General features: G+C 48.5%; 1 protein-coding gene across 4 annotated transcripts in view; it reads left to right on the top strand.

The window, feature by feature from the left end:
• pcif1 (phosphorylated CTD interacting factor 1) overlaps positions 1 to 19,252 on the top strand; it is a 348,501-nt gene extending 329,249 nt beyond the window's left edge. For all 4 annotated transcript variants that reach the window (XM_086005128.1, XM_086005129.1, XM_086005131.1 and 1 more), the window contains 2 exons: positions 12,587 to 12,762; positions 13,074 to 19,252. In XM_086005128.1, the coding sequence (XP_085861254.1) occupies positions 12,587 to 12,762; positions 13,074 to 13,302 (405 nt within the window). In that variant the 3' untranslated portion in view covers positions 13,303 to 19,252. The remainder of the gene's footprint in view (positions 1 to 12,586; positions 12,763 to 13,073) is intronic.
• Positions 19,253 to 25,279: the final 6,027 nt, after the last annotated feature.

Here is a 25,279-nt window from a genome sequence, read left to right as displayed (position 1 = left end):
AATTAGATCACGACTGATCTGTATCTTAACTCCATCTACCCGCCTTGGTTCCATAACCCTTAATACACTTACCCAACAAAAATTTAGCAATCTCAATTTTGAAATGTCCAATTGACCCCCAGCCTCAACCGCTTTTATGGGGATAGCGTTCCAGATTTCCACTACCCTTTGTGTGAGGAAGTGCTTCCTGACATCACCCCGAACGGCCTAGCTCTAATTTGAAGGTTATGCCCCCTGTTCTGGACTATTATTACAGCCACCCTGGCACCACGCAGCAGATGGCGCAATGCAGCGACCTCAACGCTGAGCTTTGTGCGAGGAGAGTAGTGCCTCTGCCCACCCAATGGTCCGTTACTGAAAAAGAATTAATTTTCCTACACTACAACAGTGACTACACTTCAAAAGTACTTCATTGGCTGTGAATTGCTTTGGGATATCCAGAGGTTATGAAAGGGGCTATAGAAATGCAGGTCCTTTCCTTTCGTTTAGTGAGTGGAAAGTGCAGCAGTCCGTGAAGCCGGCTGTTAATTTCCTCAGACGATATTCAAATTAGTGCTCTCAACAGCAACAACTTGTATTTATATAGCACCTTTAACATAATAAAACGTTCCAAGGTGATTCACAGGAGCGTTATCAAACAAAATTTGACACCGAGCCACATAAGGACTAATTAAGACAGGTGACCAAAAACCTTGGGCAAAGAGGTAGGTTTTAATAGGAACAGGAGTAGGCCATTCAATGAGATCGTGGCTGATCTGCGACCTAACTCCATATACCTGCCTTTGGCCTATATCCCTTAATACCTTTAGTTAACAAAAAGCTATCAATCTGATTTAAAATTAACAATTGATCTAGCATCAATTGTCCTTTGCGGAAGAGAGTTCCAAACTTCTACCACCCTTTGTGTGTAGAAGTGTTTCCTTATTTCACTCCTGAAAGGATTGGCTCTAATTTTTAGACTATGCCCCCTAGTCCTAGAATCCCCAACCAGTGGAAATAGTTTCTCTCTACCTACCCTATCTGTTCCCCTTAGTATCTTGAAAATTTCGATCAAATTGTTCCTTAATCTTCTAAATTCTGGGGATTACAACCCTAGTTTGTGTAATCTCTCCTCGTAATTTAACCATTGAAGTCTGGGTATTATTCTGGTAAACGAACGCTGCACGCCCTCCAAGGCCAATATATCCTTCCTAAGGTGTGGTGCCCAGAACTGCTCACAGTACTCCAGGTGTGATCGAATCAGGGTTTTGCATAGCTGCAGCATAACTTCTACCCCCTTGTATTCTAGTCCTCTAGATATAAAGCCCAGCATTCTATTAGCCTTTTTGATTATTTTCTGGATCAGTTCATGACATTTTAATGATCTACGTACCTGGACCCCCCAGTCTCTTGGATCTCCACTGTGTTTAGCTTTTCACCATTTAAAAAGTACCCTGTTTTATCCTTTTTAGGTCCAAAGTGGATGACCTCACATTTGCTTACGTTGAAATCCATTTGCCACAGTTTTGCCCATTCACTTAATCTATCAATATCCCTTTATAATTTTATGCTTTCATCTACACTGCCTACAATATTTTTGTGTCATTGGCAAATTTGGATGTATGATTTTCTGTGCCATCATCTAAGTCGTTAATAAATATTGTGAATAGTTGAGGCCCCAACACAGATCCCTGCGAGACACCACTAGTCACCTCCTGCCAATTTGACTACCTACTCATTATCCCTACTGCCTGTCTCCTGCCGCTCAGCCAATTTCCTAACCAGGTCAATAATTTGCCCTCCAATTTTGTGGGCTTCTACCTTAGTTAACAAGCTTTTATGCCTACTGGAAGTCCATATAAATAACATCCCCTTGTCCACTACTTTAATCACCTCTTCAAAAAATTCAGTCAGGTTTGTCAGGTATGACCTACCTTTCACAAATCCATGCTGGCTCTCTCTGATCAACTGAAAATTTTCAAGCTGTTCAGTCACCCGATCCTTAATTATAGACTCGAGCAATTTCCCGAAAACAGATGTTGGTCTAACTGGTCTATAATTCCTTGGTTTCCCCCTCTCACCATTCTTAAATAGCGGTGTGACATACGCAATTTTCCAATCTAAAGGGACGGTTCCTGAATTTTGGAAGATTATAGTTAGGGCGTCTGCAATGTGCTCACCTACTTCTTTTAAAACCCTGGGATGGAAACCATCTGGCCCTGGAGATTTGTCACTCTTTAGTGCCATTATTTTCTTCATTACTGTTACTTTACTTAACGTTAATTTATTGAGGTCCTGTCCCTGATTCAATATTAGTTTCCTTGGGATTTCTGGCATGCTATCCTCTTCCTCTAATGTAAATACTGACGCAAAGTTGTCTGCCATTTCCTTATTATCATTGACAATATCACCGCTTTCAGTTTTTAAGGGGTCAGTATTGCTCCTGACCACCCTCCTTTTCCTAATATAATTGTAATAATTCTTTGTATTGATTTTGATATTCCTTGAAAGTTTCTTTTCACACTCCCTTTTTGTAGCTCTTAGAGGTGGAGAAGTTTAGGGAGAGAATTCAGAGCTTAGGGCCGAGGCAGCTGAGGGCATGGGAGCCAATGAAGAGGCAAAGGAAATCGGGGATGCACAAGAGGCCAGAATTGGAGGCGCACCAAGATCTTGGAGGGTTGTGGGGCTGGAGGAGGTTACAGAGATGGGGAGGTGCGAGGCCATGGAGGGATTTGAAAAAAGGATGCTACGCAACACCGTAAAATCTGCCCCTTCCGTATGTGGCGTGTAAATGGGTCATTTCGCGCTTCACTTTCCCCACCGTGGCACATAGTGTAATCCCTGGGTGGGTTCAACCATTTTAATTAATCTTAGGAAAATTGTGTGCAGCATGAGCCCAAATCCCTGATATGTGCATCTGGTGGTTTCCTCCCGCTGGAAGCGTGAGGTCGGAGGGTTACGTCAATGAATCCGGGAGGATGTAGAAGAACCTGAGCTAACCAGGAGCATCTTTCAACTCCTTGTACATAGAAAAGGCTAAGAACTGTACAAAATGAGCAATAGAATAGCTCGTCAACCATGTCGGGGGGTGGGTGGGGGGGAGGGGAGAACAGGCAGCACTGTCCCGTTAAGAGTTATTCCTCACACAAGCCATGTGATACCCATTCCCCTCCGCTCCTGCTTCATTAGTGTTGCGGCTCAGCTCTTTGTCTCTCATCATTAGCAACAGTTTCATTCTGTGCGACCCCAACCTTCTCCTTCAGTGAAAAGCTGGAGAGCGACTCTTTGTCCCTAATTAATGACCTGCTGATGGAATCACAGAAATTGTTAGCAGGCTGTTAATTATGCAGAATAACAACCTTTCTGCCACTTTTTCATTAAAGGGATGAATTTCACCCTCAAGTAATTCAAATCCATTTAAATATCTTCCAGTCACTCTTATTCGGTCAACATTGAAAATTTATTTTTGAATACGTTTTTTTCTAAAACAGAAATACTGACTTAATCTCATCCTTTAGAGCAGATGCCAGCCTCGCTCCCTGATAGAATGAGACAGTAGGTGCTTCCCACCTCATCGCTGTGTGCTCAGTGTGGGGGCTTCACTGTTGGCCAGAGCAAACCCTGCTTTATAATGACCAAGTTTTTAGCTCCATTTGTCAAGCCTTAACATAGAAAGCAAATATGAGATGGATTTAGCAGTTATTTTTACACCCCACACCTTGGCACCATCCCAGACCATAGAAGCACTCACCCTTTCCATCATATTCTTCGAAGTCTCTTTCACTAACTGGATGCTGTACATGTAACCCATTCAATTTCCAAACCTGCCCAGCCCATTGAGGATAGTGACATTGGATACACTTGCACTGGAGCCTGGTCTGTTCACTATGTTCATTGCAGTATCTAATAGGGAAGCAATAAGCGATTAGAATCAGATCTAATTTGTAGATAACAGTCCATATATCTATCAATCCTATCTCCATTGTTGAGGTAGTTAAAGCCTCAGATCCGTCAGCAACCTGTGTAGGCACACAATCTGACCTGCCATGGTGGCATCTGAGGCAGCATCCCAATCCACACTCCTCAATAATGTGATAACCCCATCAAGACCATAAAATCGTATACCAATACCAGATCCACAAGGTCATATACCAAAACAATAACTGTAAAATTATATATCAACACCATATAATTATATATAAATACTAAAACCATAAAATGATATACCAAAATAGAACCATCGATTGGTATCCTAATACAGTAATCTCCAAATCATGGGCCAATACCATAACTGCAAAATGATATACCAGTACCATAACATATTTCTGTAAAGTCATGTACCAATATCATAACCATAAAATGATATACCATCACCACTAAATCATATACCAATCAAATATTGGCACCTGATTGACATCCCTCTATATGTAGTCAAAGATGTTAAGATCGCATGAGTCATGCGGGGAGCCAAGTGTTGGACGGACCACCAACTCGTCCTAGCATACTTGATCTCCAGATAGCTCCGTTTCAAAGACCACAAAGGGAAAAAACCCCTACCAGATTAAGTGTTGCCAAACTCAAAGCAGCTGGAGTGAAAGATCAGCTCCATGAAGCTTTGGAAGATCATCTCAGCTTTGTCACACAGCTTCTGGCAACTTTGAAATGGACTGGAGAAACTTCAGGGATGCCTCATACTCTACAGCAAAATCCAGAAAACACCAAGACTGGTTTGATGAGAACGACACTGAGACCATGACTTGCTATGTGAGAAATGGACCCTTCATCAAGCATGATTGAAGGACCCGTCATCAACACCAAAGAAAGCTGCATACAACAATATAGACAGTGAGCTTCAAACAAAGCTGAACCATCTACGGTCCCCTGTCTGAAGGCATCACTCCCTGAATGAGTGTTGATGGCTCCACCTTGTTGCCTGACGAGACCCAAATCTTGGACAGATGGGCTAACCAATTTAAGAATCTACTAAACCGGAGGTCCCGCATAGAAAATGAGGTCATAGATCAACTACTTCCACGTCCGATTGTAATGCCTTTTGCTGAAGAACCTTCATTGCCAGAGACCATTAAGGCAGTAAAGTGTCTCCAGTGGCAAGGCACCAGGTTCCGATGCTATACTTGCAGGAGGACCCAATAACTCCATCTCTAACTGATCTTTTCCAGCTGATGGGCAAAAATTAATCATCCCACATGAGTATAGCGATGCATCCATTATCCATCTATTCAAATACAGGGGCAGTAGATATCTCTGTGACAATCATAGAGGATTTTCCCTACGTATCATCACAGGGAAAGTTCTTGCTAGGATTATCCTAAATCATTACATCCAGCATATAACTGAGAAATTCTTACCTGACGGCCAGTGTGGATTCAGAAAAGGCAAAGGTGCGACTGATACGGTCTTTACTGCTCGACAACTTCAGGAAAAGGGTAGAGAATAAAACATTGGACCTTTACTTTGTCTTTGCTGATCTCACAGAGACCTTTAATACAAACAGCAGAGATGGCCAGAGTCATGGAAGATGGTGAAGTTTCCAACTCCTTCCCTGTCTCCAATGGAGCTAAACAGGGTTGTGTTCCAGCTCCCACCTTATTTAGTACCTTGTTTGCTTCTATGCTTACTTATGCCTGGAGGAACTTGAATAAAGGAGTGTCCATTTGCTTCAAAATGGATGACAAATGTACAATCTCCGCCATCTACAGTCCAAAACTCAGTCATCGCAAGAATCCTCCTCAATCGCCTTCTCCCAGTGGCCGAAGAGCTCCTCCCAGAGTCGCAATGCGGATTCCGCCCACTAAGGGGCACAATGGACATGATCTTCACCGCACGTCAATTACAAGAGAAATGCAGGGAACAGCACCAACTGCTGTACATGGCCTTCTTTGATCTCACAACCGTCAACTGTGAGGGATTATGGAGTGTCCTCCTCAAATTCGGCTGCCCTCAAAAGTTTGTCACCATCCTCCGCCTGCTTCACGACGACATGCAAGCCGTGATCCTGATCAACGGTTCCACCACAGACCCAATTCACGTACGAACCGGGGTCAAGCAAGGCTGTGTCATCGCACCAACGCTCTTCTCGATCTTCCTTGCTGCAATGCTCCATCTCACCCTCAGTAAGCTCCCCGCTGGAGTGGAGCTAATTTACAGAACAAACGGGAAACTGTTCAACCTCCGTCGCCTCCAGTCCAGATCCAAGGTCGTCCCATCCTCTGTCGTCGAATTACAGTATGCAGACGACGCTTGCGTCTGCGCTCACTTGGAGGTCGAACTCCAAACCACCGTCAACACCTTCATTGAAGCGTATGAGAGCATGGGCCTTACACTAAACATCCGTAAGACAAAGGTCCTCTACCAACCTGCCCCCGCCACACTGTACTGCCCCCCGATTATCAAAATCCACGACAAGACCTTGGACAACGTGGACCACTTTCCATACCTCAGGAGCCTACTGTCAACAAGGGCAGACGTCGATGACTAAGTCCAACATCGCCTTCAGTGTGCCAGTGCAGCCTTCGGTCGCCTGAGAAAGAGAGTGTTTGAAGACCAGGACCTCAAACCCGGCACTAAGCTCATGGTCTATAGAGCAGCAGTGATACCCGCCCTCCTGTATGCCTCAGACATGGGCCATGTACAGCAGGCACCTCAAAGCACAGTGGAGAGGTACCACCAACGCTGCCTTCGCAAGATCCTGCAAATTCATTGGCAGGATAGGCGCACCAACGTCAGTGTTCTCGCTCAGGCCAACATCCCCAGCATCGAAGCTTTGACCACGCTCAATCAGCTCCGATGGGTCACATCATCTGCATGCCCGATACGAGACTCCCAAAACAAGCGCTCTACTTGGAGCTCCGGCACGGCAAGAGAGCCCCAGGTGGGCAGAGGAAACGCTTCAAGGACACCCTCAAAGCCTCCTTGAAAAAGTGCAACATCCCCACTGACACTTGGGAATCCCTGGCCCAAGACCACACAAAGTGGAGAAGAAGCATCCGAGAAGGCGCTGAACACCTCGCGTCTCTTCGCCAGGAGCAAACGGAAGCCAAGTGCAAACAGCGTAAGGAGCGCACGTCAACCCAAGCACCCCACCCACCCGTTCCTTCAACCACTATCTGCCCCACCTGTGACAGAGACTGCAGTTCCCGCATTGGACTCATCAGTCACCTGCGAACTCATTTTTAATGTGGAAGCAAGTCATCCGAGGGACTGAGTCCCCCGAAGGCTCAGATCATCGATCAAAAGCTGACTCAGGTCACCCACTAAGACCATCATTTACTAAAAGCAAGATTGCAACTGTTCCCCTGTATGTAATCGCCAATAATTTATATTATTCCATCAAAGTGGCTGGAACCACAACAATAAACGTAGGAGGCCTGAAGATCCTGGGGAATCCTGGAAAGGATGAATCTGGAGCAGAGCAGAACTTCTGCCCAACCAGTGCCTACTGATCCAGTCCCTGATCCCATCCACAATCCCAAAACACCTGTGCCTTTCTGACGAAGTTGTGATGCCTTTACTAGCAGGGGGGGACTTTCTCTGTGGCACCTTGTCGCAGCATTGATTGCTACAGGAAAACCAGCATTTGAAATAGTGGCTAGCCCTCACTTCTGTCAGGATGTAGTTCTGGCATGCTTTATGCAGACATACAATGTGTCGGGGGCAAGGTGGTGATTTGGAAGGGGGATAGGTGGGCTGAGGTTGGGAAGGGGGATGGGTGGGTGGAGGTTAGGGGGGGGGGTTGTCGGGAAATTGCTAGAGTCTATAATTAAGGATAGGGTGAATGAACACCTGATTTGCAGTTGATCAGAGAAAGCCAACTGGATTTGTGAAAGCTAGGTCATGCCTGATTAACCTGATTGGATTTTTGGAAGAGGTGACTAAAGTAATGGAGAGGGGAATGTCTATGGATGTTATTTATATGGACTTCCAGAAAGCATTTGATAAAGTCCCACCTGAGAGAGACTGTTATCTAAGGTAGACGCCCACAGAATTGAGGGCAAATTATTGACCTGGTTAGGAAATTGGCTGAGCAACAGGAGACGGGCAGTAGGGATAATGGGTAGGTAGTCAAGTTGGCAGGATGTGACTAGTGGTGTCCCGCAGGGATCTGTGTTGGGGCCTCGACTATTCACCGCATTTGTTAACGACTTAGATGATGGCACAGAAAATCATGCATCCAAATTTGCCAATGATACAAAGATAGGCTGCATTGTAGGCAGTGTAGATGAAAGCATAAAATTATAAAGGATATTGATAGATTAAGTGAATGGGCAAAACTGTGGCAAATGGATTTCAATGTAGGCAAATGTGAGGTCATCCACTTTGGACCTAAAAAGGATAAAACAGGGTACTTTCTAAATGGTGAAAAGCTAAAAACAGTGGAGGTCCAAAAGAGACTTGAGGGGTCCAGGTACATAGATCATTAAAATGTCATGAACAAGTACAAAAAATAATCAAAAAGGCTAATGGAATGCTGGCCTTTATATCTAGAGGACTAGAATACAAGGGGGTAGAAGTTATGCTGCAGCTATACTAAACCCTGGTTAGACCACACCTGGAGTACTGTGAGCAGTTCTGGGCACCACACCTTAGGAAGGATATATTGGCCTTGGAGGGCGTGCAGCGTTCGTTTACCAGAATGATACCCGGACTTCAATGGTTAAATTACGAGGAGAGATTACACAAACTAGGGTTGTAATCCCCAGAATTTAGATGGTTAAGGAGCAATTTGATCGAAGTTTTCAAGATATTAAAGAGAACAGATAGGGTAGGTAGAGAAAAACTATTTCCACTGGTTGGGGATTCTAGGACAAGGAGCATAGTCTAAAAATTAGAGCCAAACCTTTCAGGCGTGAAATAAGGAAACACTTCTACACACACAGGGTGGTAGAAGTTTGGAGCTCTCTTGATGCTAGATCAATTGATAACTTTAAATCAGAGATTGGTGGCTTTTTGTTAACCAGAGGTATTAAGTGATATGGGCCAAAGGTGGGTATATGGAGTTAGGTTGCTGATCAGCCATGATCTCATTGAATGGCGGAACAGGCTCGAGGGGCTGAATGGCCTATTCCTGTTCCTATGGGTGGAGGTTGGTAGGGGGATGGGTGGAGGTTGGTAGGGGGATGGGTGGAGGTTGGTAGGGGGATGGGTGGAGGTTGGTAGGGGGATGGGTGGAGGTTGGTAGGGGGATGGGTGGGTGGAGGTTGGGAAGGTGGGTGGGTGGTGGTTGGGAAGGTGGGTGGGTGGTGGTTGGGATGGGGGATGGGTGGGTGGCGGTTGGGAAGGGGGATGGGTGGGTGGAGGTTGGGAAGGTGGGTGGGTGGTGGTGGGGATGGGTGGGTGGTGGTTGGGAAGGGTGGGTGGCGGTTGGGAAGGGGGATGGGTGGGTGGCGGTTGGGAAGGGGGATGGGTGGGTGGCGGTTGGGAAGGGGGCTGGGTGGGTGGGTGGAGGTTGGGAAGGGGGATGGGTGGGTGGGTGGAGGTTGGGAAGGGGGTGGGTGGGTGGAGGTTGGGAAGGGGGATGGGTGGGTGGAGGTTGGGAAGGGGGATGGGTGGGTGGGTGGAGGTTGGGAAGGGGGATGGGTGGGTGGAGGTTGGGAAGGGGGATGGGTGGGTGGAGGTTGGGAAGGGGGATGGGTGGGTGGAGGTTGGGAAGGGGGATGGGTGGGTGGAGGTTGGGAAGGGGGATGGGTGGAGGTTGGGAAGGGGGATGGGTGGGTGGAGGTTGGGAAGGGGGATGGGTGGGTGGAGGTTGGGAAGGGGGATGGGTGGAGGTTGGGAAGATGGGTGGGTGGAGGTTGGGAAGGGGGATGGGTGGGTGGAGGTTGGGAAGGGGGATGGGTGGGTGGAGGTTGGGAAGGGGGATGGGTGGAGGTTGGGAAGGGGGATGGGTGGAGGTTGGGAAGGGGGATGGGTGGGTGGGTGGGTGGCGGTTGGGAAGGGGGTGGGTGGGTGGCGGTTGGGAAGGGGGCGGGTGGGTGGGAAGGGGGTGGGTGGCGGTTGGGAAGGGGTGGGTGGGTGGGTGGAGGTTGGGAATGGGGGTGGGTGGGTGGGTGGAGGTTGGGAAGGGGGGTGGGTGGGTGGGTGGAGGTTGGGAAGGGGGGTGGGTGGGTGGAGGTTGGGAAGGGGGGTGGGTGGAGGTTGGGAAGGTGGGTGGGTGGAGGTTGGGAAGGGGGGTGGGTGGGTGGAGGTTGGGAAGGGGGGTGGGTGGGTGGAGGTTGGGAAGGGGGGTGGGTGGGTGGGTGGAGGTTGGGAAGGGGGGTGGGTGGAGGTTGGGAAGGGGGTGGGTGGGTGGAGGTTGGGAAGGGGGGTGGGTGGGTGGAGGTTGGGAAGGGGGGTGGGTGGGTGGAGGTTGGGAAGGGGGGTGGGTGGAGGTTGGGAAGGGGGGTGGGTGGAGGTTGGGAAGGGGGGTGGGTGGAGGTTGGGAAGGGGGGTGGGTGGGTGGAGGTTGGGAAGGGGGGTGGGTGGGTGGAGGTTGGGAAGGGGGGTGGGTGGGTGGAGGTTGGGAAGGGGGGTGGGTGGGTGGAGGTTGGGAAGGGGGGTGGGTGGGTGGGTGGAGGTTGGGAAGGGGGGTGGGTGGAGGTTGGGAAGGGGGGTGGGTGGGTGGAGGTTGGGAAGGGGGGTGGGTGGGTGGAGGCTGGGAAGGGGGGGGTGGGTGGGTGGAGGTTGGGAAGGGGGGTGGGTGGGTGGGTGGAGGTTGGGAAGGGGGGTGGGTGGGTGGGTGGAGGTTGGGAAGGGGGATGGGTGGGTGGAGGTTGAGAAGGGGGATGGGTGGGTGGGTGGAGGTTGGGAAGGGGGATGGGTGGGTGGAGGTTGGGCAGGGGGGTGGGTGGGTGGGTGGAGGTTGGGAAGGGGGATGGGTGGGTGGGTGGGTGGAGGTTGGGAAGGGGGATGGGTGGGTGGGTGGAGGTTGGGAAGGGGGATGGGTGGGTGGGTGGAGGTTGGGAAGGGGGATGGGTGGGTGGAGGTTGGGCAGGGGGATGGGTGGGTGGGTGGGTGGAGGTTGGGAAGGGGGATGGGTGGGTGGGTGGAGGTTGGGAAGGGGGATGGGTGGGTGGGTGGAGGTTGGGAAGGGGGATGGGTGGGTGGAGGTTGGGAAGGGGGAGCCCCCACTGGCATTTTCAGAATGCCAGAAAAAGGGGCAGAGTCCTGGTGCAACTGGTCCTGCTTACACGCCTGCTTTGGGGGTTTCAGTGAGAGTCTGATAGTGACCCCCACAAAAGTGGTATCCATGGATGTATAACCCCTGGCGAAATTCCAGGGATGTTTCCAAACCAAGTTTACCCAGTTAGCTGTTGAGTCACACAGACCAGGAAGACCTGGGGTAGAGCTGAGTTGTTGCTGAATTCAGTTGGCCTCAGCTAGGGCAGAGGTAGGAGTTTTTCAACTTCAATTGGCCTCAACACCCTTGGGTTAAGGAGCAAAGAAACAGCTACACAGCTAGGTTTCCCACTCTTGTGATTGGTTGTGATGCCTCTTGTAGTCGCATAGCCTGATGACACTTAAAGACCCACAAGTGAATCATGGCCATTTGGGTGAGGTACCAGAGTGTGAAGGCGTTAGTGGAACCATATCACAGCGAGGATTCAACGCCTCACATGACACCACTTCGATCCCATAGCACCCACGTATGAGAGTGCCAAACTCCCTCCAAAGATTCATGGAAACCATGCCAGAGACAAGGGAGGTAACCAGGCCAGTTTTGAGCTGAAGTTGAGATATCTTGGACTCGGTTTGTTAAGATCCCCAGTGGTGCAGACTTCATTCCAACAAGCTGCTTTATTTAACAGGTAACATGAACAGATAAGATAAAGTTTAGTGAATTTCAATATATTTCATAAAATTCCTCAGAACATAGAAAATAACAAAGCATGTAACTCTATCCCTGTCAGCGGGCTAATCTCACTTTACTGACTGGCAAATCGTGAAACTAGCTGGTGCTAAAGCTTGTGTGTTCATGGATTTAACCTCTTGCTGAATTCAACTTGAGATAAATTACCCGAAATTCCTTGTAGGCTTTATAGTCAACAATCCTGAAACGTGACAAACTGGGTGCATTAGCAGAGGGACTAGGTACTAATCAAAATGGAGTGCTTTGTTGCTTCATACGGTGATGGTCAGACCCTGTGTAGATACAGTGAGTAGTTCTGGGCAACAGACGGTATTCCACAGGTGAGAAATTGAAGTTATGAGGAGAGGCTTTAGAAGGTGGGCTTGTTTCTTGGGAAAAGAGGAGACTTTGAGGTTACATATTGGAAGTTTTCAAATTGTTTACTGTGACAAAGGATTCAAATACCTGAGGCCACAAGCTAAAAGATAGCAGTACGGGGAGCTGTCAGTTTGCATTGTTATACACAGTGAGTAATAGAATTGTGGACTTAGTCACCAGGGAATGTCATTCAAGTAGATGGTGAAAGGGTGGGTAGGTGGGGTTGAGGGATATGGTGAAGTTGGAGGGGGTGGGCGGGTCTGGTAAGAAGGTGGGTTGGAGAGGTTGAAGAAAGTGACTAGCTTTTCCTGTTACTCAAAACTCTGAAGGAGAGTCATCTGTTACTTGCTGTTGATCTGCACCTGTTGATTTGTCTTCAAACAGAAGCTGTTGGGAAGCTCAAGTGAGCCACTTTCATTCATAGTGTTCATCCCTGAATGGAGGAACCCTCCAACACCAGCTCTGGTCCGAATGGAGGAGAGCAAGTTTAAACGACACCAAATCCTTGTGCCAGCCTATGAGCACGAGTACAGGAGCGGGGCGCAGCACATCTGCAAAAAGTAAGATTTACAGCATCGCATGGCATGGTTGACAGACTAATGTGATGTGTGTACGTTGCGAACTGTTTCTACCCATCATGGACTCGGTGGGGGTTATGTACCAGAGTACGGGTGGGGCGGTCACGGGGCGAGGGTGTGGGGCGGTCACGGGGCGAGGGTGTGGGGCGGGGGCGTGGGCCGGTCACGGGGTGAAGGCGTGGGGTGTGAGGCCGTCATGGGGTGGGGGGCAGTTACGGGGGATTCGCCCATTACAGAGAAGCTGTGCAGGTGATTTGAGGTAAGAGATCACACTGTTTTTTGTTTATTTATAGGGAGGATATCTATTATAAAGCTGTGCACTCTACAGCTCTCATCTTCCTGCAGAATGATGCCGGGTTTGGCAAATGGGAGCCAGTGCAGGAGCGGGTCCAGGAGCTAATGGCAGCCTATAAAATGACAGGAAAGTCATCATCATCTTCCTCCTCGACCTCCTCAGCGACAGCTGGTGATAAAGACCAGGAGCAGAGTCGGGACCAAAGCAGCAACACCGAGCACCTTTAAACTGGGATTGAGGGTGTGTGTAAGATAAGGGGAGCGCAGAGCAGTTAATACTGTGCGGTTTTAAACAGACGGACTCGATACCAGCTGCAAAACCATTGTCATCACCAGCAAGTAATGTACATATGTACAGTGTCTTTCTAAACAGAACCAGAGTCCTGGGTTCTTATTGTTTTTGTTTGTTGTTATTTTTACCAAGGTGTTTAGGGGAGAGAAGCAGAATATGTCTGTGTAATATATTCTATGGAAATATTTCATAACCGAATACCGTGTCAGTTTTATCAGCTTTCTTATTTTTTTTTGAGATTATGCAATTCTGCCTAATATTTTTTTAAACTTTGTGAATAGTGGCTGCAGACATTCTCCATTTTAACGCAGTGAGTATCGGAATTTATTTTCAATGCTGAGAATTACGTGTAAGTGTACAAACTGATGGATAGGAATTGATCGGTGTCTCTGTATGAAGTGTTGACCTGTGTAGACTGTATATCCGAATTGTTCAAAGGCAGCTTCACGCACTGAGTGTTTGAATGTACACCATCCAGTGTGCATTGACAGCCCTTGCATTTAACCCTTCACTGGCACAGGGGAATTAGATGAACTCTTGAAGGGGAATATTGAAGGCTACAGGGAAATGGGATTACAGCACAGAGCTGTATTGTGGAGCATAGGCTCCTTCTCTGCTGAGGTTTCTCCAAACAGGCTTGAGGAGACTCCCATCATTCACCCAGATTCCTGCCTGTATGGTTAATTTTATTGATTGTTTAAATAATAAGGTCTCCCAACTGTGCAGCATCCTGTGGATGCATGGCATCCGATTCGGGAAAACGGGAGCCCTCTACCAGCGATGAACTTTGGGCTCATTTTAGAGTAACCAGAATTCAGTGCCAGTCTCAGCTGGGCTGGCCAGCAAAGGGTTAAATATGGGGTTGCCCCACCTGGAAGGAGTGGCTTAATAAGATGTTCTGTTAAAGAGCAACTGAGACTAAGATATTGTGTGCCCATGTATTGCCTCAAGCACCAGCGAGGCCAGGTCACCAGGGATCTTGATTCTTGACTTTTGCCATATCTACCGAAAAGATAACATAAATCGTTAAGAGGAGCCAATGTCAAAGTGGCAGGGCAGCGCTGGCTACCCATAATGCTTAGCTCAGGTGAAACTACTCTATAGGTTCAGCTACACTGAGGATTGTGGGTAATGCTTCACGCTGAGCTGCAGCCCAGGCTTGGCACACCCGAGACTGGACACGGCTCTTGCAGGTACAGTCAAACGTGGAGACCTGGCTGATGGTGCAAGGCTGTAATCCAAGCAATATCTGACAGTCTTACTGTAACCATACATGACATCAGGTCGAGATCCTTTCTAATTAAGAGTCCATGGAGCCCTTGCAGGCTGGATAAGCAGCTTCCTACTACAAAACTTTAAAACAGCAACTGTGCAAAGCGAAGGGCTGAGTGTGATTGTAATTATTGTTTGTTAATGTGTGGGGCAAATAGAGAGCATCGGGGATGGCTGAAAAGGAGTTGACTGTGCTACAAAGAGATTCCTTAAAATATAGATATAACATAAACAGAACGTGTTGGGAACACTCAGGTCAGGCAGAGAGAAACAGGCCCAAAAATTGGGGTCGGCGGCATGCCTTTGATTACGCTGCCGACCTGCGAAACGAATACGCACCTACTTGATGGCGGCCCTGCTGTGTAAAGTTGCGCTTTTGCTGCTGTGTGCTGGTGGGCAGTGTAATGGCCCACGGATCCCGAGGACGCAGTGCGGAAGCGTATCTAGGATCACGGGGGCCTGGTTCTCCAATCAGAAACAGAATTAGATTTTACGTCATTTCAGAAGGGAATCCCGTAATCAGATTTAATTACAATTTACAGAATTGGAATTTCATTCCACCAGCTTCACTACATTTTGTTTCCGTTAGTAAAAATTTAATTTTGCTGATAATTATCAACATCATTAAAACTACAATCTTTTAAACTATCCGATTTCCGAGATGAAAATGGTTAAAACATGCCTGAGGTATCCTCTTACGCTGATGCAAACAGGCCCTGTACCTATTTGCATCAACCGTAAAATTTTCTGCTGGGCAGCTGGTGAGCAAATAGCCCAACTCTGCGCCAGCAATTGGTTTTTCTTTGGCCGTGCAGATGATCTTTCAACGCTTACATTGACAGATCGCAAGTTTGGGATTTAGCGCAAACGCATGCGGAAATCCCGAATTTGTGGGCCATTTCAAAGGTGGTACCCACTGCAAATTCTGGGCCCAATGTTATGTTCCATCTGACAAAGGCTCACAGACCTCAAACGTTAACTCTGTTTCCCTCTCCACAGATGCTGTCTGACCTTTTGAGTGTTTGTAAGTGTGACCACTTTCTGTTTATATTTCAGATTTCCAGCATCTGCAGTATTTTGCCTTTTGACATATAGTTTATTCCCCAGTAACCGGGTACAGAACATCCCATCACAACATGCATCCATTCTGTCAGCTTAAACTGTGGCTCAGTCTGATACTATCTCAATATTGCCATTGCTTAGCATGAGATTATCCAATCTACATGTGGCCCCAGCACTCCGTGTTGCCCCGTCACCATGTGACCCTGTGTGGCCCCGTCATCCTCAGTTTCTTTGCTCACATGATCACAGCATAAATTTCACACACAAAAATCTTTTAATCCGTGTTCATTTATTAAATTTGGAAATGAATAAAATGAGTACAAGAAACTGTGCTATCCGGCACCGACAGGACCGAGCTGTTGCCGTCCCATCAAAACTGCCGGACAAACCAGCGCTAATGTTGAAACATACGGAGATTTTGAGCTCCGTATCTGGCAACAAACCCTGTTGCTTAGCAACAGCTTCTAAACAGTCGGCCGTACCTTGCAAACGTCTCTGTAGCTTAGCAACAGCCTCAGCGAGACCTTGCAGAGCCTGACTGGTGGAAAAAAAAGCAGAAAAGAAAAAAAACCTAACGAAACGGCTCCTGATTTTTGCCAGTGGCTCGAGCATTCCGGACAGTTAACCTCCGGATAAACCAAAGTTTCCTGTATTATATAAAATAACCGCCATGTGTAATAAGGAGGAATGCAGTTTAGGGTTTTGATAACAAACTCCTTCAGCCTGGGTCTGAAGTGTGGGACACCCTTGAAATCCCTCGATTGTGTCAATATCATGTAGCACAGTCCACATTGGCTTGTATCCTGCACTTGGGCTGGATCTAATCAGTGCCGATCTCCCTTCACCTCTTCCCACCCACCATACGGTGGTACTCTACCTGAAGTGCCTCTGGTTTCTCGCTGAGGCACCTCCCTCCCATTGCTGTTCAACGTTAAAGTGAACATGGTAACAGATGGATGGATGTTCTCTGTTACTTTAACACAATATACCCCACAAAACCCTTTCTTTCCACTTTCCCTTTCTTTCTGTCTGTTTTTACAGATTTCTTGTCTATCTTTTGTCCCTTCTGTTTATTTCTTCTTTCCATTCATTGCCTCTTTTTTGTTTCTTTGATGTCAGTAGCTCTTACTGTAACCAGTGTATCGGGCACGATTCGACAGGCTTCCTGCACTCACCATCCAACTCTGTCTACTCTTCTGCTGATGTTTGCACTCTACCACCATTACCATCCTTCAGATCACACACCCTTGCTGCTTACACGTCTGGTCCTATCGCACTACAGTGGTTGAATCACTGCATCGTCATCCCCTCCATGCCCTTTAATGGAGCGATGAAATCTTGTTTGTCTCTTCATGTCTCTCCAAGCTCCCACCTCTTACGATGCCTCCACCTTCGTCCTTCTCCATCTGTTGACCCTCTAGACCTCACTATCTCCTCTGACCTCAAATGGAAGTCTTTATCCCAGGATGCCAAATGCTGATTTTTACCCTCAGAAACTCCTCTCTCTCTCTAAAGCCCAAATCCATCCAAAACTTGATCCTGCCTCCCATACTTGGGGAGGCTCTTCTAACTCCTCTTGCACACGAATAGGCAGAGTACAAGAACAAGCCTGTGATAAGCAGTCCCTCCCTCGCCTCTTACCACTAACTTTGAATTTTCCTCTCTTGTTCCTACTAAGGACATGTACTATCCTCCTTCCTGCATCCTTACTGCTGAAATCAATACTCATTACACAGCCTGCTACTCTAACTCATTTTTCCACAAGACCTCAAAACTGTAGAATTTCTCGCCTCCCTCAGACTTCCATGCATCCCACTACAATGCTTAGCTCTTTAAAACTCCAGTCAGTACTTTGCCTCATTTCATTTACTCCAGCCTTGCTGGTGTTTGCACTACGGGTCTCAGACTTTTACTGTGCTTTCTCATTTTAAAAATGCAAAAGATATGGCTACATACCAGTATTGGGGTTCCTGAAGGTGCCCAGTAACTCGGCTTAACTGGACCAGCACAGGCATAGAAATAGCAGCTCCAACTCCTGTGCACACTTGCACATAGAATACATTTTATACCTCTCAAGCTTTCCGTAGTGACCCTCTCTATCTTCTGTCCCCCACTGCCTTGGCTCAGGGTGTATGGGATGATAATTGCAGATGCTGTCTTGTATTATTGACAAGCGATATTGTCCACTTGCCAAGACCTTCACTTTGTGCAGAGGCTGTTGTGGTTTGGCTTCTAATTGTTTTTGGTTTGATTTGAAGAAATGAGCAAAGGGATCCAGCCACCCGGAACACTTCTGAAGTACTAATGACCGTAAACTTGCACTGATGGCACATCTCTCAATGTAGTTGTGTATCTGAAAATCGCACTTATTATTGAGCATGCATCGAAATGGGGATTGTGCAGACCCAAGGCTGAACTGAGCCTGTGCCGTAATCTGTGTTATCCAGTCCTGGAGTTAAGCATGGTGATTGGGATCACAGTCCTGGAGTTGGGCACGGTGATTGGGATCACCCAGTCCTGGAGTGAGGCACGGTGATTGGGATCACACAGTCCTGGAGTGAGGCACGGTGATTGGGATCACACAGTCCTGGGGTTGGGCACAATGATTGGGATCACACAGTCCTGGAATGAGGCACAGTGATTGGGATCACACAGTCCTGGAGTTGGGCACAGTGATTGGGATCGCACAGTCCTGGAGTTGGGCACGGTGATTGGGATCGCACAGTCCTGGAGTTGGGCACGGTGATTGGGATCACCCAGTCCTGGAGTGAGGCACGGTGTTTGGGATCACACAGTCCTGGAGTTGGGCACGGTGATTGGGATCACACAGTCGTGGAGTTGGGCACGGTGATTGGGATCACACAGTCCTGGAGTTGGGCACGGTGATTGGGATCACACAGACCTGGAGTTGAGCACAGTGATTGGGATCACACAGTAAGGAGTTGGGTACCATGATTGGGATCGCACGGTGATTGGGATCACAGTCCTGGAGTTGGGTACGGTGATTGGGATCATACAGTCCTGGAGTGAGGCAGAATGAGCACCAGGAACATCCACACTAACTCAATACTCCAGCAGCCCATGTCAGTGACTCTGATCAGAATCTGCTCCAGTCTGTGACGGATTCAAGTGGTGAAAGACTCAGTTCTCCAGCTGCCTCTCCTCACCATGTTTTATCTGTAGTGTTTATTTTTTGTATTTATTTTGTTACTCTTTTTAAATTGTTGCATTTTAAGAAATACAGATTTAAGTATGTGCTGCCTAACTGGTAAAACGATTGATGGTGCTTTGTAGTCAGGTTTGGGATCATATTGAGATAATGTCACACAGTGGAATCCTGACAATGAACAGGGCATCTGTCTTGTGTTAACACTAGTGAATGTCATGTGAACTCACATCTACTTGATCTACTTTGTAAAGTCATGTCCAAATGACCCAGTTGACCTCTTTTCTAAGTAACTCATACAGATCAGATCCCCGTGTTGGTTTCAAACTCTTTGCTTACGGAAGGAAAATTTCAACACCAGAATTAAAAATATACTGAAATTAGAATTGTTCTCATTTCTTCGGAGTTCAGTGTGAATGAAGATAACTCGGGCTGCTCATGCTCCTCACTGGAATCAGACATATCAATGTACGAGAAACACCAGTGCCTTGTACAGTTACAACAGGCAGCTCCGGGTGGCATTCTGTGCTGGAGTTCAGCTCCGGGTGGCATTCTGTGCTGGAGTTCAGCTCCGGGTAGCATTCTGTGCTGGAGTTCAGCTCCGGGTAGCATTCTGTGCTGGAGTTCAGCTCCGGGTGGCATTCTGTGCTGGAGTTCAGCTCCGGGTGGCGTTCTGTGCTGGTGTTCAGCACCGTCCGCTTTGACATGAGAGGGGGAGGAATTCCTGGACAGTTTTATCCAGAACACAGTCACACCCCAGAGGAAAGCACAGGTTCAGGAAGGGGAGGGTGTGACTGGTAGCGGGGACTTAGGAGAGGTTGAGAAGGAGATCCCGCAGATACTGGTCCTGTCCAACAGGTACGATGTACTCGCTACCTGTGAAGACAAGGAGAAAGACTACAGGGAGAACATCCACAATGCAGACCAAGGCACCGTGGCTCAGAAGGCTGTCCAAGGGGGGGCGGGGCAGGGGCTGATAACAGCAGAACAGAACTGTGGTAGTGATAAAAGACTCTATAATTAGGGGATAGATAACGCCCTCTGCAGCCAAGAACGAGAATCCCGAAGGGTGTGTCACCTACCTGGTGCCAGGGTAAGGGATATCTCACGGCGGCTGGAGAAGAACTTGGAAAAGGAGGGGGTAAATTCAGTTGTCATGTTCCATGTTGGAACAGATGACTTAGGTAGGAACAGGGAGAAGGTCCTGCTGAAAAGAGTATCAGGAGTTAGGCTCTAAATTAAAAAGCAGGACCTCGAGGGTAATAACCTCCTGGATTATTGCCCGAGCCATGTGCAAATTGGCATAGAAACAGACAGATCAGGAGAATTAACATGTGGCTAAAGGGCTGATGTGGGAAAGAGGGGTTCCTTATCATGGGATACTGGCACCAGTTCTGAGACAGGAAGGGGCTGTACCGCTGGGATGGGTTCCACCTGAACCGGGATGGGACCCGTGTCCTAGTGGAAAGTGGCAAAGGCTTTAAACTAGTAAGATGGGGGGAGGGATCTACAAGAAATGTAACCAGCCTAAATACAAACAGAACAGGAAAAGAGAGCATAGGAAATAATAAAGTAAGGGAAGACATTGATGGCAAAAGAATAAATAGAGTTATAGAACAGGAGTCTAAAAAGATGGTTTAACATAAAGTGAGAGGAAATCCTATTAAAAATGAGTTAAACGGGCTGAGAATAGAACTTGTGGAAAATAAAATGGGCAACAATATTGGCAAAAAACAATGTAGAACAGCAATGGGAAACATTTAAAACTGTTCAACAGAGTGCAGGAACAATATATTCTGCTATAAGGAAAGAACAAACTAAACACTAATGAGACGCCATGGATGAATAAAGCCACATGAGAACAATGGAGGGTAAGGAAAGAGGCATACATTGAGTGCATAGACAGCAGGGGAGTACATGATAAGGGAGAATACCAAAAGATTAGGAGAGAAGTCAAAAAACAATTCGGAAGGCAAAGAGAAACGATGAAATTAAATTATCAAGGAACATAAAACAAAATAGTAAAATATTTTACAGGCACATCAATAAAAAAAGGAAGGTTGGAATGGGAATAGGGCCATTAAGGGATAGGATAATACCACAGGTAACGATAGCTGGCAGAAATATTAATTAATTACTTTGCTTCAGTATTTACCAGGGAGATAGAACAGGTGGACATGACATTGGATGATGAGATTAGTAATGAGTTAAGTGCATTTAAAATAAAAAGAGGGGATATATTAAATAAACTAATCAAACTCACAGAGGATAAAACCCATGGTCCGGATGGATTGCATCCACGCATTTTAAAAGAATCTAGGGAAGTGATAGCAGAGGCATTACTACACATATTTAATAATGCATTAGAAAAAGGTGTAGTGCCAGAGGACTGGCGGATAGCTAACGTAATACCTATATTTAAGAAGGGGGATAGAACATGTCCAGGGAATTATAGACCAGTCAGTTTAACATCAGTGGTAGGAAAAATAATGGAATCCCTACTAAAAGGAGAAAAAAAAACATCTAGAAGCCAAAAATATAATGAATAGCATGGATTTCAGAAGGGAAAGTCTTACTTGACCAACCTCATTGAATTTTTTGAAAAGGTAACAGAGAGAGTAGACAATGGTAATGCAGTAGATGTAATTTATCTAGATTTTCAAAAGGCCTTCGATCAGGTACCCCATAATAGACTGATGAACAAGGTCAGAGAATGCGGAGTCAGGGGACAAGTAGCAGAATGGATTGCTGGCTGGCTTGCTTCAGGACATAAAGCAGAGAGTTGGGGTAAAGGGTAGCTATTCACAGTGGCAGAAGGTGGGTAGTGGTGTTCCACAAGGATCAGTGCTGGGACCACTGCTGTTCACAATTTACATTAACGATTTAGATTTTGGAATCAAAAACACAATTTTTAAATTTGCGGATGATACCAAATTGAGAGGGATAGTCAATACTGAGTGTTATGTTCATAAATAAATAGACGTTTTCATTATGAACAGCTAGCTTGAGCTAGTCATTTATTCAGCCATGTGGACTAGTGTACAGGCATCCATCTTGACTACTGCCTTCTGGGTAGCCCACTACTAAACACATTAATAAACTTGCAGAATGGGCATATAATTGGCAAATGAAGTTCACAGATAAATGTGAGGTATTACATTTTGGTACGAAGAATAGGGAGGTCACTTATCACTTGGAGGATGCGAGTCTAGGTACGAGTAGAAGAACAAAAGGATCACGGAGTACAAATCACTAAAAGTTGTGACAAGTTAGCAAGGCCATAAAAAAAGCAAACCAAGCACATAGCATCTAGCTGACAGCAAGGCCACAGCTGCTGTCCTTTGTCTTACAGTCACCCTAACCCTAACTTAGTGCTGTTTCAAGGGCAATTTCAGTAGTATGGGGCATCCAGGGATATGCCTGTTATTTGTTTCTCATGTAAGAATCCCAGGTAAACTAGCAACTTAGCACCAGCTAATCAGGTGGAGGGGCAAGTACATAGAGCAATAGTTACCATCTTGCAGGGACAGCTGCGAGGTCATTCTACCCGCTCCATGACTGCTTCCTGGGCATCTCTCTCTCTTCAGTTCCGACTGACTGCCAAATGGAGCAGTCCCCACATAGTTACTGAACATCACTGTCATACTTCACGGCAGCACATGGGAGCACCTTTGCCAGATTGGTCCGGAAAGCTGGTGGTGTCATTTCTATGCCATCTTCCTAAATTTGTACGACTTTGGTTTGCATCTACAGTTTGTGAGGAATGAAGATAGATTACCCACCTTATAGGGTCTTCCTACTTGGACATATGTTCTCTGCACACCATGATCTCCCAGCCAGCCCTGAGGCCTGTAGTTTGGAAGGTTAGTGTTAAGTGGTTAGTTAGGTTGAAACAAACTGGCATAATCGCGCAGGCCCAGAGTTTCATATAAAGTGGAAGTAGGAGGCCAAGGGTGGGGAAATCCCCCTCTTTGGAGCAGGATCCCCCTGCCCGTCCTTACCATCCCACCCATTTCCATGGCTCAAGGCTAATTAAATATATACAGTAGATTCCTGGCATCGAGGTGGAGTTGGCCAGTGCAAGGGCAGAGAATCCCAGCGGTACTGCATTGGGGAGGGACCTTAATGGGCACGAGAGCTTGAGATCGGAGCCAGAACTGCTTCTGAAGCCATCGGTTGAGACAGGGGTCTCCAACAGGTAAAATCTCTGGGACCAGCAGAAAGGAGAGGAGGCTGCTCCATCTGGGCCATTACCATCACCTTCCAATGGTGGCCCTGTGCAGCAGCATTCAGTGCGATGGAAAGGAGGGAAATCTGGGGCTGTATTACCTTCCACCCGCCCCGGGTCACTACTGACACCTGCCCCCCCCCCCCCCAAACCTGGGACACTACTGACCACTCCCCCCTCCCCCACTGGGACACTACTGACCACTCGTGCCCCCCCCACAGACACTGCTGACCACTCCCCCCCAGGACACTGCTGACCATTGCCCCCAAGGACAATACTGACCCCTAAACCCTCCCAGGACACTACTGACCACTCCCCTCCCCGGGACACTACTGACGCCTCCCCCCCGCCCCCCCCCCCCAGGACACTACTGACACCCCCACAGACACAACTGACCACTCCCCCACCACGACACTACTGACCACTCCCCCCAGGATGCTACTGACCCCTCCACCCCCAGGCCACTACTGACCACTCCCCAACGCCCGCCTGGGACACTACTGACCCCTCCCCGCTAGGACACTACTGACCACTCCCGCCCCCCCGGGACAATACTGACCACTCCACCAGGACACTACTGACCTCTCCAACCCCCGGACAATACTGACCCCTGCATGGACACTACTGACCACTCCCCCAGGACACTACTGACCACTCACCCCCGGGTCACTACTGACCCCCTTGCAGACACAACTGACCACTCCCACACCCGGAACACTACTGACTCCCTCCCGGTCACTACTGACCACTCCCCCCAGGACACTACTGACCACTCCCCCCCCAGGACACTACTGACCACTCGCCCCCCAGGACACTACTAACCCCTCCCACCCCAGACACTACTGACCACTCCCACCCCCCGGACACTACTGACCCCTTCCGCCCGGACACTACTGAACACTCCCGCCCAGGACACTACTGACCACTCCCCACCACCTGCCTGGCACACTACTGACCCCTCCCCCGGGACACTACTGACCCCTCCCCGGGACACTACTGACCCCTCCCCGGGACACTACTGACCTCTCCCCGGGACACTACTGACCCCTCCCCCGGGACACTACTGACCACTCCCCCCCCCCCCAGGACACGACTGACACCCCCACAGACACAACTGACCACTCCCCCACCATGACACTACTGAACACTCCCCCCCCCCCCCCCGGACACTACTGAGCCCTCCCCTCTGGACACTACCAACCACTCCCATCCCAGGACACTACTGACCACCCCCCTAGACACTACTGACCATTCCCCCCAGTACACTACTGACCGCTCCCCCCAGTACACCACTGACCGCTCCCCCAGCACACTACTGACCGCTCCCCCAGCACACTACTGACCGCTCCCCCAGCACACTACTGACCGCTCCCCCAGCACACTACTGACCGCTCCTCCAGCACACTACTGACCGCTCCCCCAGCACACTACTGACCGCTCCCCCAGCACACTACTGACCGCTCCCCCAGCACACTACTGACCGCTCCCCCAGCACACTACTGACCGCTCCCCCAGCACACTACTGACCGCTCCCCCAGCACACTACTGACCGCTCCCCCAGCACACTACTGACCGCTCCCCCAGCACACTACTGACCGCTCCTCCAGCACACTACTGACCGCTCCCCCAGCACACTACTGACCGCTCCCCCAGCACACTACTGACCGCTCCCCCAGCACACGACTGACCGCTCCCCCAGGACACTACTGACCAGTCCCACCCCAGGACACTACTGACCACTCCCCCAGGACACTACTGACCCCCCAATGGACACTGCTGACCACTCCCCAGAGGACACTACTGACAACTCCCCCCCCCCCCCCCAGGACACTAATGACCCCTCCCCCCCGGAACACTACTGACCACTCCCCCCAGGACACTACTGACCACTCCACCCGCCAGGACACTACTGACCATTCCCCCGGGAAACTACTTACCACTCCTGCCCCCCCGGGACACGAGTTACCACTCCACCCAGGACACTACTGACACTTCTCCCCCAGGACACTACTGACCACTCCCTCCCAGGACACTACTGACCCCTCCCGCCCCCCCAGACACTAATGACCCCTCCCCCCCGGAACACTACTGACCACTCCCCCCAGGACACTACTGACCACTCCACCCGCCGGACACTACTGACCACTCACCGCCAGGACACTACTGACCATTCCCCCGGGAAACT

This window comes from Somniosus microcephalus, chromosome 13 (assembly GCF_052327205.1).
Source record: "Somniosus microcephalus isolate GS21.2 chromosome 13, FLI_Smic_1.0, whole genome shotgun sequence".
Taxonomy (NCBI): Eukaryota; Metazoa; Chordata; class Chondrichthyes; order Squaliformes; family Somniosidae; genus Somniosus; species Somniosus microcephalus.
Note: the sequence above shows the minus strand (reverse complement) of the source record. Positions and strands in the feature narration are given on the sequence as shown.